The 14,936-nt window shown below is 49.9% G+C and overlaps 1 protein-coding gene across 1 annotated transcript in view; it reads left to right on the forward strand.

The window, feature by feature from the left end:
* LOC146865476 (uncharacterized) overlaps positions 1–14,116 on the forward strand; it is a 55,208-nt gene extending 41,092 nt beyond the window's left edge. The window contains exon 3 of the mRNA XM_085640152.1: positions 13,493–14,116. Within this exon, the coding sequence (XP_085496278.1) occupies positions 13,493–14,116 (624 nt within the window). The remainder of the gene's footprint in view (positions 1–13,492) is intronic.
* Positions 14,117–14,936: the final 820 nt, after the last annotated feature.

The raw sequence follows: 14,936 nt of genomic DNA on the forward strand, positions 1-14,936 counted from the left end.
TTTTTTGTGTGTCGAGGTCCTGAGTTACACAGGGGTCAACCTGGGTCTGCCCTTCAGAGCCTATCCCCATCCAAAATCTTCAACAGGGCCGGTGTGGAGCTGAACAGAGAGCGTATGCACAGCAGTTAAGGGCACTGCAATGCATGGAAAAAGCAGGAAGCTGACAGAAGGGGCCTGGAGTCTATAGAACAGTGCAGCATAGTGCCTGCAGAGGCTACATATAATGGTGGACTGGGTGGATGGGGTTCATGGGTGCAGGCCCTACCCATTGTCGAGACAAGGAGGGGCAAGCCAGGGCACAGGGCCTCATCCTGGTGCCTCCCTGCATCGTACTCTCGACAGGATCCTACTCCTTCCAGTCACAGGGGGTTGGGGCCCCCGACAGTACTCATGGGTCCAGAAGGGTCGGTGTAGCTGGGGGAAGCAGGGGGCCTGATAAGGACTCTGTTAAACCCTATAGAGTATCTTAGAATCTTGTGCAAGAGTTGCAGGTCCTCAGGTGCGCCAAGTTCAAAGAGGGGCCCAAGTCTCTAATGTGGCCTCTGAGGTCCTGGGCCCAAAGCGCTGCAGTGCTGAGGGGGGCTGCTGTGTCACTATTTGCCTCTCAGGGTGTATCTGCATTGCCTCCTTTAATCATGCCAGGTGGTAGAGGAGCATCCAAGAAGGGGCCCCTAACACAGGGCCGATGATGACAGGCAGCACTGCTGGCACTTTGTGTACACAGCCCGCCACTTGAACTGTTCAATGGTTAGCAGTGCATCTGGGGCCACTAACTACAGGTGATTATCTTTGGCGCGGCTTGGCGCACCTCACAGGCAGCCACAAATAATCTGGATGGCAAGTCAGTGTGGTGCCTCCAGACACTGACACAAAAGCCCGGGCTGCAACATCAGTAGCATTTCATTCACTGACGAACGCTGGAGAAAATTTCAACCGGACAGTGAATCTAAATAATTAAAATACGGAATCATTTGGAATTAGCAAACTGAGTTTAATCAGCTACCTTGAGAAGCAGATTACAATTAGGATGATGGAATCTACCAAGACCTAAATAATGACCACATAGGGGCATATGCATCAACATTAGCATTTGCGATTCCTTATTAGCGAAAAATAAGGAATCGCTAATAAGGAATAGCAAAAGGCTATGCATGTAGGAATCGCTATTCAAATAGCGATTCCTTAACATTCCTTATTACCGAATCGGTAATACCGAATCGGTAATAAGGAATACCTACCCATTCATTCCTATGGGCTTGGAGGCCCATAGGAATGAATGTAAAGCCATTCTGTATTAGCGATTCGGTATTACCGAATCGCTAATAGCTGGAGCACTTTCAAGGGTGCCAGGGTGTCAAAAGGACACCCTGTTGCACCCCTGAAAATGATATATGCACATATGTTGCACACACACATGCTCTAAGGGCATGTGTGTGCGCAACATGACACTTTGAAAAATGCACAAAAGTGCATTTTTCAAAGTTTTTGCAAATTACCATGCAGTTCATCTTCATGGTAATTTGCTCCCCTTATTAGCGAAATCGCTAATTTTTTAACTTTGATGCATTGCATTTAAGGAATCTCACTTTGGGATTCCTTAAATGCAAGAGCTATTTAAGGAATCGGTATTTAAGGAATCCCTATTTAAAGAATCGCTATTTAAGGATTCCTTAAATACCGATTTCTGCTTTTGGGTTGATGCATTGGGATTGGGTATTTTTTACTTAATACCGGGAGCTAATAAGGAATCGGTATTTTACCGACTGGATTTTGGCTTGATGCATAAGGGTGATAGTCGTTTCTCTGTGGAGACTCTCCACCAAAACAAGCATCCTCCCAACTAAGAGTCCAACCGGATGGTGGAATCCTCACTATTTATTGCCATTCACTGTTTCCTTATTCTTGTCCAAAAGATTTAATACTTGGAAACCAACACCACTGCACGTGGCTGTCCTCCTCCATTGTACTGTCCTGAAGAAGACCCTCCGTGATGTTGGTCCAATAGAGCACACCCCTGAGTCAAAACGTCGACGCTCTACATCAAATCCATGTCCCACAGTTTCCTCACCACAAAGTGAAATAGGAATTGTATTAGGGTGTTTGAGAATACATAAAACATAAAATTGTAAAAGGATGGATGCTCATTGATTTTCGTATTGACATTGTTGTGATCTTCCCTTGCTGCTTATATGATTCAGGCACAACATCACCTTGTCACTTTTTTCACTTACTCATGAAAAGTCACCCACTTGTTTTGTTTACTTGTTGATAAGAAATGCTCATGTGATAGCCATATACAAAAAGAATAATATATTACAGTTTGAACTACAGAATCATTTTCTCAGTGTATTTCTTGTTACATATTAACTATGGTATGTTAAGAAATTGCTTTATCCGACAGAACCATGTGTAGATTAGTGATCCTGACTCTAAGCAGTGAAATTTGTGAGTTTGGTGGGGCCAAAGCACCACTGAGATATAGTGGTGCTCCTCCTCTACCAAGTTCTAAATATCTCCCAGATTTCTAATTGACATTTTGCAATGGCTGAGGAAGGTGGCTTCATGGAGGGAGTGCAACTCTCCTCCAAACTGACATCCCAGTAAAACTTAAGACACTTCTCTGAGCTGAGCTGTTCTCTGACACACGGTCTTAAACTGTAGTGCAAGCCCTCCAAAGACACATGAGCAGCTTGAACATAACCTACGGGGGGTGCTAGAGGGCGCACGGCAAGATGGCTGCACTGTAGTGCAGCTCCACTGGCCAAACTGCTCAAACCGCTAATAATCCAGCTTCTCTGCCATTATCCAATGCCTGGAAAGAGAGGGGAATGAAGCGGCAATAAAGCAGTCGGCGTCGGGACGATTGGGCTGTGTTGTGCTGCCCGAATCACTGAACAATGTGGGTTGTCGGGCTGGCGGCCTTCATGCACAGCTTGGTGGCTATGCGGTGAGACGGAGAGCCTCACCGGCCCTGAGTGACACAACCAGCAACGCGATACAATCCACATTAACAACCAAGGGCGGATCCCGGCTGGAACCTACACCTCAGTTGCCGAACTCAGCGCCCTTTGAGAACTAAGGTGTGGGCACGAGCGGCGGGCTGACTGGGCCGGGTGCGGGGGTCGCTGGTCTGCCTGTATGCCCTCTACACTTGCCATTCGTCAGGGGTTGCCGCGAAGTTCGCCGAGGTAAGCGGGTGGGGCTGGGAGCTGGACGAGGGGCTCCATCAACAGAGTGTCTTCTACTGGGCCGGGTGTGGCGCCTGACGGATGCACGCGTGTGATCCCACAAACAATGTGAGGTCTACAACACGCTGCCTCGAAGGTGCGGGCAGTCTGGGCAAGGGGCGTCCATGCTCACAGCCCGCATCTGCCGATCCTGCACGTTTGGTGCTAAGGCTGTGCTTGCCTGCATACTCTGAGTCATCTAGGACCGTGAGTATCCTGACATTGTTTAAGAGGCTGACAGTGGCGGCTGGTCCATTAGGGGCGTTGGGGCAGCGCCCCACAAAAGAATCGGGCAACAGGTGAACAGGAATGAAAACAGACGAATTGACAGCTCACAATTCGTCTGTTTACATTTCCGGGCCCGCCTGTGCGCTTCATTGGTGAAAGTGCGCTGTGCGCATGTCACGCACAGCGCACGCAGGCAGAGACGAGCAGGAGTTCAAAAGATGCTCTGCGCATGTGAGAGAGGAGCAAAGCCCCTCACTCACATTCACAAACCATTAGGTTTGCTGCGCATGTCCTGTGTAGAGCAGGAGTTTGAAGATAGGCTCCTGCTCGGGCGGTGATGTGTTTTGCGCAAAGTCGCCCCATGCCCTATCAAATACCAGGACAGAGTAAACCAGGTTCAGCCACCCGGCCCCCCAGTCTCCTAATTGGCAAAAGAAAAGAGCGGGGAGAAGTTACTTCCACCACGTTGCAGAGCAGACGTGATGCAACGCGGGACCGGAGAAGATGCCTGGTAAGTTCTTTTATTAATTAAATTACCCCCCCCCTACCCTCTCCAGTCATGCCGGCCGGGCCTTTATGCCTACAATGTGCCACTAAATTGCTGGTTATGTGTTAACCTGAGGAATCGCTGTGTGCAACCACTTGCACTTTCAGTCTTGCCTTTGTGATAATGTTTTGTGGCAGCTCTCCATATACAATAACGGTGTGTGTTGGACTTGGCCCTTTTCCCTGAATTTTTTTGTTTTTACTTCTCCCAAGATGGCTGCCACAGGCCCCTGCTACTGCAGAGTGGTCTTTCTAGTAGCACCCTAGCTGCCAGGAGCTGGCTGGAACCCCACAACAATGTTGCAACACCAGCCCGCCTTTTTTGTCCCATAGGTAGAATGGGGAAGCTCCTGGAATGTGCTGGAACCTTCTAGAAGGGAGGTGTGGTTTTACTTTTGCTGCCTTGGCTAGAGGTCACCTGACCTAGGGCTACTTAAGTGAGGGAGGGAACTTTTTCTAGTTAGTTGGCCAGTGGGGTAAAGCAGAGCTGGAGAATCCACGCAGGAGTTGTAGGCGGTAGGGCCTAGCCAGGGACTATTGCCTCTGAGAGTGACAGGATTTAGGTGCTGCCTCTTAAGTGAGTGAGGGATCCTGTAAAGCCCACTGATCTTGCCCAGCAGTAGGAGGACCCAGGGAACCTCTGCCCAGCCTGACTAGGAAGGACCTAGTCGCCAACTCAATCCCTACCCCCCAGAAACAGAACCCCAAGGGCGCCAGAGACATCTGCGCCATCAAGACTTCAGATAGCAACTGATTGCAGAAACTGTATGCTGAACCCTCATGACACGACTGCATGCTGAAACTGAATGCTGAGACTTCGTGTCAAAACTGAACACTGAAACCATATGCCAAGCTGATTGTGGAATTGCTGGGGATCGACCAGGTATTAGCGCTGTGACCCCTGCGCTCCCTGACCTGGCCTAGGACCCCCTGCAGCAAGCCCCGTTGAGCGCGGAACTCTCTGCTTAATTTGACCCCCCCCTGGCGCGGGGGCTAGAGCGCGCTCACCGCCGCGGCCCGGAAGCCTGAAGTGTGCCCCCTCATCCTGTCGAGGCCCGCGCAGAAGCCCGGGGCCCCGTCGCTGCCGTCGCAGCTGCTGGAGGAGGTGCGTGAGGCCGTGGCCTGCCCCCGTCGCGGAGGAATCGACTGCGGAGTCCGGAGCTGGGTTGGACGCCTCAAGACGTCGAGATCAAGGTAAGCCGGGAGGCTTGGGACGGACCCCGGTGCGCCCCCTACAGACCGGGAGCCGCACCGCACCCTGAGACCCTGGTTCCCCTCCGTGGGAGTTCCCCCGTTCACCCAGGACTGTGACACCCCTCCGAGGGATTGCCCCGTCCTACAAGACTGTCGTGTAGCATTGTGCCCCACGATCTGCACCAGAGTACGGGAGGCTTGCTCATTACGAGTATCGTTGTGCTCCGTGAACTGCCCAGAAGTGCCGGATGCTTGCATGTTACGAGTGGCGCTGTGGTTGTAGGCTCTGCTCAGAAGTGCTTCATTCTGGTATATTACGAGTGGCGCTGTGGTTGTAGGCTCTGCTCATAAGTGCTTCATTCTGATAAATTACGAGTAACGCTATGTTTGCAGTCTTTGCTCTAAAGTGTTCAATGCTCCATTATTACGAGTAACGCTGTGTTGGTAAGCCTTGCCCTAAAGTGTTCAATGCTCCATTATTACGAGTAACGCTGTGTTGGTAAGCTTTGCTCTAAAAGTGTTCAATGCTCCATTATTACGAGTAACGCTGTGTTGGTAAGCTTTGCTCTAAAGTGTTCAATGCTCCATTAATACGGGTAACGCTGTGTTGGTAAGCTTTGCTCTAAAGTGTTTAATGCTCCAGTATTACGAGTAACGCTGTGTTGGTAGGCTTTGCTCTAAAGCGGTCGAGGCCCCAGTATTACGAGTAACGCTGTGTTCGCAGGCTCTGCTCTGGAATGTTCGAAGCTCACTTAGTACGAGTAACGCTGTGTCCGCAGGCTCTGCTCACCAGGATTCACGGCGCGATTATCACGAGTAGCGCTGGGTTCTAGAGGGCTGTTCCAGATTGTATCAGGTACTCCATACAGCACTGTTATGGTTGATGGGTGAAACAAATGCTACTCGCTAATGAACTGCATTGACATCTTACGAATGGCTACTCGCTAATGAACTGCATTGACATCTTATGAATTGCATTTACCGCTAATGAACTGCTTTGACATCTTATGAATTGCATTTACATATAAGGAACTGCATTTACCTCTAGTGTAATGCATTTACATATAATGAACTGCATTTACATCTGATGAATTGCATGTACCTATACTGAACTGTTTTTATGCCTATCTGCTTGGATAAACTTGAGTTATTTGCATAAACTCTACAGTGTGGCATCCCTTATTGTGTGCGTTCCCTACTTCAGAGGATGCGTGTGTTGTATGGTCGCTTTACACAGAAGCCTTTGGGTGCCCAGCCGCTCGAGTCACGTTACCCCCTTAGGGCTTGGTGACCCCAGGTCTTACATTGTTGGCGAGCGGTGGGATAAGGACCTGTGACCATACAGCACCCTCCCGTGAAGCGGAGGGCGCCACAATTAAACGCCTATTGATTTAACCTCTGCAACTGTTATTGCTGCATGTATTGATTCCACTGTCCAGACTGAGGGTGTAAAATCCTGGTTAGCTTGCAACTGTCACCCATACCCTAGGAATTTGTTTCTTCTTCCTTAGTATCTAGGTCCCCACCTGTCACGATGGAGTTCCGGTTAGCTGACCTCGAGGGGTACACTGTAAGGCAACTGAGGGAATTCGGGCAGGGGATGGGGGTGCCTGGGGTGCGGAGGGCCAAAGGACCGGAACTCCGTACCGCCTTAAGGGCATGGGTAGAGGCCCACCCAGAAGGGAGAGAGGATGAGGGACAGGAGGCGCCAGATGCACCACCTCAGGAGGAGAGCGCCCAGGAAGTACTAGACATACTCATTGTAGATGTGTCTGAAAATGTGCCTCCAGGGAGACGTTCTGAGGCCAGTAGTAATACAGGGTCTAGTAGGAGTGCATCTCCAAAGGAGTATGAGGACAGGAGGGAGGAGAGGCAGTTAAAGTGGGAGCTGGCCAAGTTGGAAGGAGAGAGAGAAAACAAGAGATGGGCAATGGAGGAAAAGAGGATGGAGCACGAGCTTCAGCTGAAGGAGTTGGAGCTGCGCGCCCTCCAGTTAAATGCGTCCAATAAGGACAATGGTGGCAGCGTACCAAGAGATCCCCAAGAGCCAAAAATCTATGTACCCAAGGATGATATCGCCAGGGTGTCTGTGGAGGCATTGGTGGGTGACCCTGAAGGAGGTGGTGCAGGGATCTTCCAACCCAGCGAGGTGGGAGAGGTGGTGAATAGCCCAGCTAGGTCCCAGGGAAGGGAGAGGGTTGTAGGGCCTCACATCCTATCTACAGGAAGGAGTGAGACGGGGAGGTGTCCCGAGGTGCCCCAACCGCAGTCTCCGGGCCTGGAGAGTTCCGTAAGGGAGCCCCAGGTTGGGAGCCTAGGCTGTCCTGATGGTCCGCCCGGTGAGGGGGAGCCCCTAGTGTCAGGAGGACCCGGGGCGACTGTAATCCGAGCTCCTTAGGTTCTGGGGTCGGCCCAGCCGCAGGGTTTAGATCCTGGGCTGGGATGCCAGGTTCAGGGGTTGCCTGACCTGGCGGGTGGGGCATCTGTAAACAGTGTCCACCCAGGATTGTCTTCCAGGGGTACTTTTCCAGGTGGGAGGATGCGGAACTCTGGAAGGGGGTGCAGAGGGAGGAAGGTCTCGCCTCGGGCACCGGCTCAGCCTAAGGGTTTAGACCCTAGGTTGGGGAACCAGTTGAGGGGTCAAGGCCCTGGACTGGGGAGAGAGTGGTGGTCTGAGGGTGCCTCGCATGGGAGGAGGGGGAGGAACCCCAGAAGGAGAGGTAGGGGGAGGAGAGCCTTGCCCCTGAAGGCTGGTCAGCCTGAGGGTGCGGACCCCAGGTGGAAGGACCGGTGGCAGTTTGGGACTGCAAGGAGGAGGAGGAGAGTGGTCAACGGGCACTACAGGCCTGGGGCTACTGCCCCCCACTCTGCGAGACCACAAGGGCCAGAGACATCTGGATGGCCTAGGGGCCGGTCCTGGACCCAACCAGCTAGGCAGCCCCAGTGGGGTGGCTTTGTTGGTCCAGGGAGGTTGGAGGCAACCATCGGGTTCCAGAGTGGAGGAGAACCTGCGGGTCCTCCTGCAGTTGCGGGCCTGCGTCCACCTTTTCTCGCCCCAAGCAGGGAAGCCCATCAAGGCATTGATCGGTCTACCCTGGCTTTTGGCTGGAAGGGGGTTGTGTTGGACTTGGCCCTTTTCCCTGAATTTTTTCGTTTTTACTTCTCCCAAGATGGCTGCCACAGGCCCCTGCTACTGCAGAGTGTTCTTTCTAGTAGCACCCTAGCTGCCAGGAGCTGGCTGGAACCCCACAACAATGTTGCAACACCAGCCCGCCTTTTTTGTCCCATAGGTAGAATGGGAAAGCTCCTGGAATGTGCTGGAACCTTCTAGAAGGGAGGTGTGGTTTTCCTTTTGCCGCCTTGGCTACAGGTTACCTGACCTAGGGCTACTTAAGTGAGGGAGGGAACTTTTTCTAGTTAGTTGGCCAGTGGGGTAAAGCAGAGCTGGAGAATCCACGCAGGAGTTGTAGGCGGTAGGGCCTAGCCAGGGACTTATGCCTCTGAGAGTGACAGGATTTAGGTACTGCCTCTTAAGTGAGTGAGGGATCCTGTAAAGCCCACTGATCTTGCCCAGCAGTAGGAGGACCCAGGGAACCTCTGCCCAGCCTGACTAGGAAGGACCTAGTCGCCAACTCAATCCCTACCCCCCAGAAACAGAACCCCCAAGGGCGCCAGAGACATCTGCGCCATCAAGACTTCAGATAGCAACTGATTGCAGAAACTGTATGCTGAACCCTCATGACACGACTGCATGCTGAAACTGAATGCTGAGACTTCGTGTCAAAACTGAACACTGAAACCATATGCCAAGCTGATTGTGGAATTGCTGGGGATCGACCAGGTATTAGCGCTGTGACCCCTGCGCTCCCTGACCTTGCCTGGGATCCCCTGCAGCAAGCCCCGTTGAGCGCGGAACTCTCTGCTTAATTTGACCCCCCCCCTGGCGCGGGGGCTAGAGCGCGCTCACCGCCACGGCCCGGAAGCCTGAAGTGTGCCCCCTCATCGTGTCGAGGCCCGCGGAGAAGCCCGGGGCCCCGTCGCTGCCGTCGCAGCTGCTGGAGGAGGTGCGTGAGGCCGTGGCCTGCCCCCGTCGCGGAAGAATCGACTGCGGAGTCCGGAGCTGGGTTGGACGCCTCAAGACGTCGAGATCAAGGTAAGCCGGGAGGCTTGGGACAGACCCCGGTGTGCCCCCTAGAGACTGAGAGCCGCACCGCACCCTGAGACCCTGGTTCCCCTCCGTGGGAGTTCCCCCGTTCAACCAGGACTGTGACACCCCTCCGAGGGATTGCCCCGTCCTACAAGACTGTCGTGTAGCGTTGTGCCCCACGAACTGCACCGGAGTACGGGAGGCTTGCTCATTATGAGTATCGTTGTGCTCCGTGAACTGCCCAGAGGTGCCGGATGCTTGCATGTTACGAGTGGTGCTGTGGTTGTAGGCTCTGCTCAGAAGTGCTTCATTCTGGTATATTACGAGTGGCGCTGTGGTTGTAGGCTCTGCTCATAAGTGCTTTATTCTGATAAATTACGAGTTGCGCTATGTTTGCAGGCTTTGCTCTAAAGTGTTCAATGCTCCATTATTACGAGTAACGCTGTGTTGGTAAGCCTTGTTCTAAAGTGTTCAATGCTCCATTATTACGAGTAACGCTGTGTTGGTAAGCCTTGCTCTAAAGTGTTCAATGCTCCATTATTACGAGTAACGCTGTGTTGGTAAGCTTTGCTCTAAAAGTGTTCAATGCTCCATTATTATGAGTAACGCTGTGTTGGTAAGCTTTGCTCTAAAGTGTTCAATGCTCCATTAATACGAGTAACGCTGTGTTGGTAAGCTTTGCTCTAAACTGTTCAATGCTCCAGTATTACGAGTAACGCTGTGTTGGTAGGCTTTGCTCTAAAGCGGTCGAGGCCCCAGTATTACGAGTAACGCTGTGTTCGCAGGCTCTGCACTGGAGTGTTCGAAGCTCACTTAGTACGAGTAACGCTGTGTCCGCAGGCTCTGCTCACCAGGATTCACGGGGCGATTATCACGAGTAGCGCTGGGTTCTAGAGCGCTGTTCCAGATTGTATCAGGTACTCCATACAGCACTGTTATGGTTTATGGGTGAAACAAATGCTACTCGCTAATGAACTGCATTGACATCTTCTGAATGGCTACTCGCTAATGAACTGCATTGACATCTTATGAATTGCATTTACCGCTAATGAACTGCATTGACATCTTTTGAATTGCATTTACATATAAGGAACTGCATTTACCTCTAGTGTATTGCATTTACATATAATGAACTGCATTTACATCTGATGAATTGCATGTACCTATACTGAACTGTTTTTATGCCTATCTGCTTGGATAAACTTGAGTTATTTGCATAAACTCTACAGTGTGGCGTCCCTTATTGTGTGCGTTCCCTACTTCAGAGGATGCGTGTGTTGTATGGTCGCTTTACACAGAAGCCTTTGGGTGCCCAGCCGCTCGAGTCACGTTACCCCCTTAGGGCTTGGTGACCCCAGGTCTTACAGTGTGCCACACCGTACACTCAACGTATTATTTGTTTTATAGAAAAGATGCTACTGGGCAGCCAGGTTGCAAGATACTGCTAAGCACAAGAAAGCAAACAACGGGTTATGTGTTTCATTAAATTCACATGCCGAAAGTTCAAATTGGAGCGGAGAAGCGTCACTAGTGAAAACGGGAAAAATAGCCAGAGATGAACTAATCTGATTGACACAGCCACTGGCACTGACAACTGTGCGTTGTATTAAATGGTTGCACTGCCGACTCGTTTTCTGTTTGACAGCAGTGGCGGCTGGTCCATTAGGGGCGTTGGGGTAGCGCCCCACAAAAGAATCGGGCAACAGGTGAAAAGGAATGTAAACAGACAAATTGACAGCTTACAATTCGTCTGTTTACATTTCCAGGCCCGCCTGTGCGCTTCATTGGTGAAAGTGCGCTGTGCGCATGTCACGCACAGCGCACGCAGGCAGAGACGAGCAGGAGTTCAAAAGATGGTCTGCGCATGTGAGAGAGGAGCAAAGCCCCTCACTCACATTCACAAACCATTAGGTTTGCTGTGCATGCCCTGTGTAGAGCAGGAGTTTGAAGATAGGCTCCTGCTTGGGCGGTGATGCGTTTTGCGCAAAGTCGCCCCATGCCACAGCCACTGGCACTGACAACTGTGTGTTGTATTAAATGGTTGCACTGCCAACTCGTTTTCTGTTTGAAAGGCACTAGTGTTTAATATGGCCTAAACAACGCCTGTGTAGTTAATATCCGTATTGAATATTGTGCAAAATCTGGGAAGTGATGTTTAAAATCAGTGGCGTAGCAAGGGTGTCTTGAGCCTCAGTGCAAGTAGTGAAAATTAATACGCTTCCTCAAGTAAAGTTACCAAAACAAACAGCATGACAAGCTTTGCTTTGCGCATTATTTTTTATAAATCTAAAATCATTTGAGACATGGTCCATATTTACGAATTACGCAGTTCGTTTTTTTAAATAAAACTGGCTTTACACGATATTTCACTGGCAGAGATGGCCCAAATATCCCTGGTTTAAAGGTGCAATGCTGTTCAAAATGCACCATTTGCCTACTCTTTTTTCAGAATTTTCTTGGGGTGAGAACCTCCCGGGGGTTCGGGTGCTCTGGCTATTGTTTTACGCCCCGCCACTTTCAAATGTCACCAGCGGCCACTGTTTGAAAGGCACTAGTGTTTAATATGGCCTAAACAACGCCTGTGTAGTTAATATCCGTATTGAATATTGTGCAAAACCTGGGAAGTGATGTTTAAAATCAGTGGCGTAGCAAGGGTGTCTTGAGCCTCAGTGCAAGTAGTGAAAATGAATACCCTTCCTCAAGTAAAGTCACCAAAACAAACAGCATGACAAGCTTTGCTCTGCGCATTATTTTTTATAAATCTAAAATCATTTGAGACATGGTCCATATTTACGAATTACGCAGTTCGTTTTTTTTAATAAAACTGGCTTTACACGATATTTCACTGGCAGAGATGGCCCAAATATCCCTGGTTTAAAGGTGCAATGCTGTTCAAAATGCATGATTTGCGTAATCTTTTTTCAGAATTTTCTCTGGGTGAGAACCTCCCGGGGGTTCGGGTGCTCTGGCTATTGTTTTACGCCACGCCACTTTCAAATGTCACCAGCCGCCACTGGGCTGACAGCAGACATACTCTCATTTTACATCAAGGTTTGCAGGCCTGCTGAGTATATTGGCAAAACAGTCGCCCCCCCAGTGCGTAGCTACGGAGACTATGATTATGAAGGTGTACCACAGTTTTGATCTAGTACCAAGGCGCTGGCTTGACTGGTATCTCTGACTGGCATTAATGCGCATATTGTGTGGAGCTGGGCCTCAAATCGTGGCGCCTGTCCCCCACCTCCGCTGAGGATCTAGATCGGCGGGTACATTGCGCTGAAGGGCGTATTGGGTGGAAGTACCGCTTCATCTGAGGTGGTGTGACAGCTGGTTAACCACAGGGTGCCCGCGGTACTAGAAAGAGAACTGTTCCACTTTGCACACAAGCCCACTGAACACTGCCAGAATATATAACCAGGCCGAAATGGGTAAAACTGAACGAAGCCATTCACGACTTACCTTTGATCTGCGAAAGTCAAGCAAATCTCAGCAACGTGCCACCTTGGACTCGGAGCTGGAGGCTCCTTCCAAGAACCCATCATCTCATGAGAAAACGCTCCTCGCCATGCAAAGCAGCCTACCATTCATCGATGGAAAAATAGATGCTCCTAATCTAAGGATGGATCACATGTCGGGGAAATTTGATAAACATGCCGTCCGTCTGGGGGAAAACAACCATTACAACACAGTCAATACAAAGCACTACCATTACAATGCAGTCATTACAACGCAACATCCTTTACATTGCATGTCACTACAACGCATGTCACTACAACGCATGTCACTACAACGCATGCCACTACCACGCATGCCATTACAACGCATTATAAGGTAAGTAATGGGAAATAGTAATTTTTACCCCTACACTATCCAACACTTACCCTTCTGTTGCACTCATTGGAGTGGTAATAGTAATTTTTACACCTACATTATTTAAACACTTACACTACTGTTGCTCTAAAAATATTATGCGCTGTAATGGTATGCATTGTAATGGAATGCGTTGTAAGTGTTGTTTCTAAAAAAGCGTTGTGATGGCATGCGTTGTAAAATCATGCGTTGTAATGGATGTTGCAATGTAAAAACTGCGTTGTAAAGGCATGCGTTGTAAAAAGTTTGCATTGTAACGTGTCCTATTCATCTGGGGGAGGCTGAAAAATGCATTTGGGACACGGGAGATGATCTGCAGCAGATGGCTTCCAAAACTCTTGACATGGGAAAGGTGCTTGCCATTATTCAGGCCAAGAACGAGGACCTGGAGGCCAGGTCCCGTTGCAAAAACCTGAGGATTTCAGGCCTACCGGAGTCAACAAACACAGGGAAGCTGGCGCCCTATGTAGAGGCAAAGCTGCGTGAGAAATTTGGAGCTGAACATCTATCCCATGTGTTGAGCGAGCTCACCGCTGTTTGGCAGCCCGCTCTCCCAGGCGCCCCACCAAGACTGATTATTGCTCGCCTGTTGAATTACAGGGATCATGATTCAATTATGTGCATGTCAAGGGAAAAAGGTGCCATAAACTATCAAGGAAACAACTTGGCCCTCTATCCGGACTTCACTGCTGCGGTCCAAGCGGCAAAAAAAGAATACCAAGCTGTCAAGAAACTGCTGATGGCAGAAAGTGTTCCATATGCCATGCTCTACCCGGCACGGCTGAGCATTGGCGCAGAGGCCAAATCAAAAATTTTCACCAGCCCCAAGGCAGCTATTGAGCTATGGAAAACAATCAAACGTAGAGGCCGTGAAAGCACTGGCACACCAGACGAAGAAGATTGACTGCCACAGAACTATATGTAAAGATGCATCTGTTGTGCACCATGACTATGTAAGAAAGTGTTCTCTGTTTTTTTTGTATTACACTTGTCTCTGGTGTTATGAGAGTGGGGGGTGCACTGCAACCTTGTCGTTCCCCCCAGACTGGCTGTGAATTTAATTGATCTGAGAGTACTGTAAAATGTAGTTATCAACATGAATGCTACTCTCTACCCCTCTCTGGTTTGATACTCAGTAGCTAAGGGAAATTTATAAAGGTTGTTTAGCCGCCTCCCTTTCCATCTGGGAGGTGTACCTGCTCCGGCATTCCCCCATGGGTGCACCCGCACTTATTCTCGAAATAAGTTGTTCTTTTGGGGTTTGACTTTATGTTTATGGGATTGCTTTGGCAAGTTGGGGGTGCTGAAGAGGGTGGGGGAGGCACTCGGAGGCAGAAATACATGAGTTTGCTTTATGTGGCTAAGTGGAACTCATGGATACAACTACCTATTTATATTTTGCCCCAATCCTTAGATATAACGCGCATATGGGTAAATAAGCTTACATGACAGTTCTGGATACAGAAATTATATCCTGCATGACTTGGAATGTTCGTGGTTTGAACTCCCCCCCAAAAAAATAAGACAAGTATTAGCCTATTTGGATAGGCATGATGTCAAGATTGCCCTCCTCCAGGAAATGCATCTGACAAAACAATCTGAGACCAGGGTGGGCATACAGTGGGCGGGCTGCCGACTAGCGTCATCATACTCCTCATATGCAAGAGGGGTGATTACATTAATAAAGAAAAACCTTCCATTCACAATGATTAAACACTGCACAG

The sequence above is a fragment of the Triturus cristatus genome, chromosome 2_1, assembly GCF_964204655.1.
Source record: "Triturus cristatus chromosome 2_1, aTriCri1.1, whole genome shotgun sequence".
NCBI classification, from domain to species: domain Eukaryota; kingdom Metazoa; phylum Chordata; class Amphibia; order Caudata; family Salamandridae; genus Triturus; species Triturus cristatus.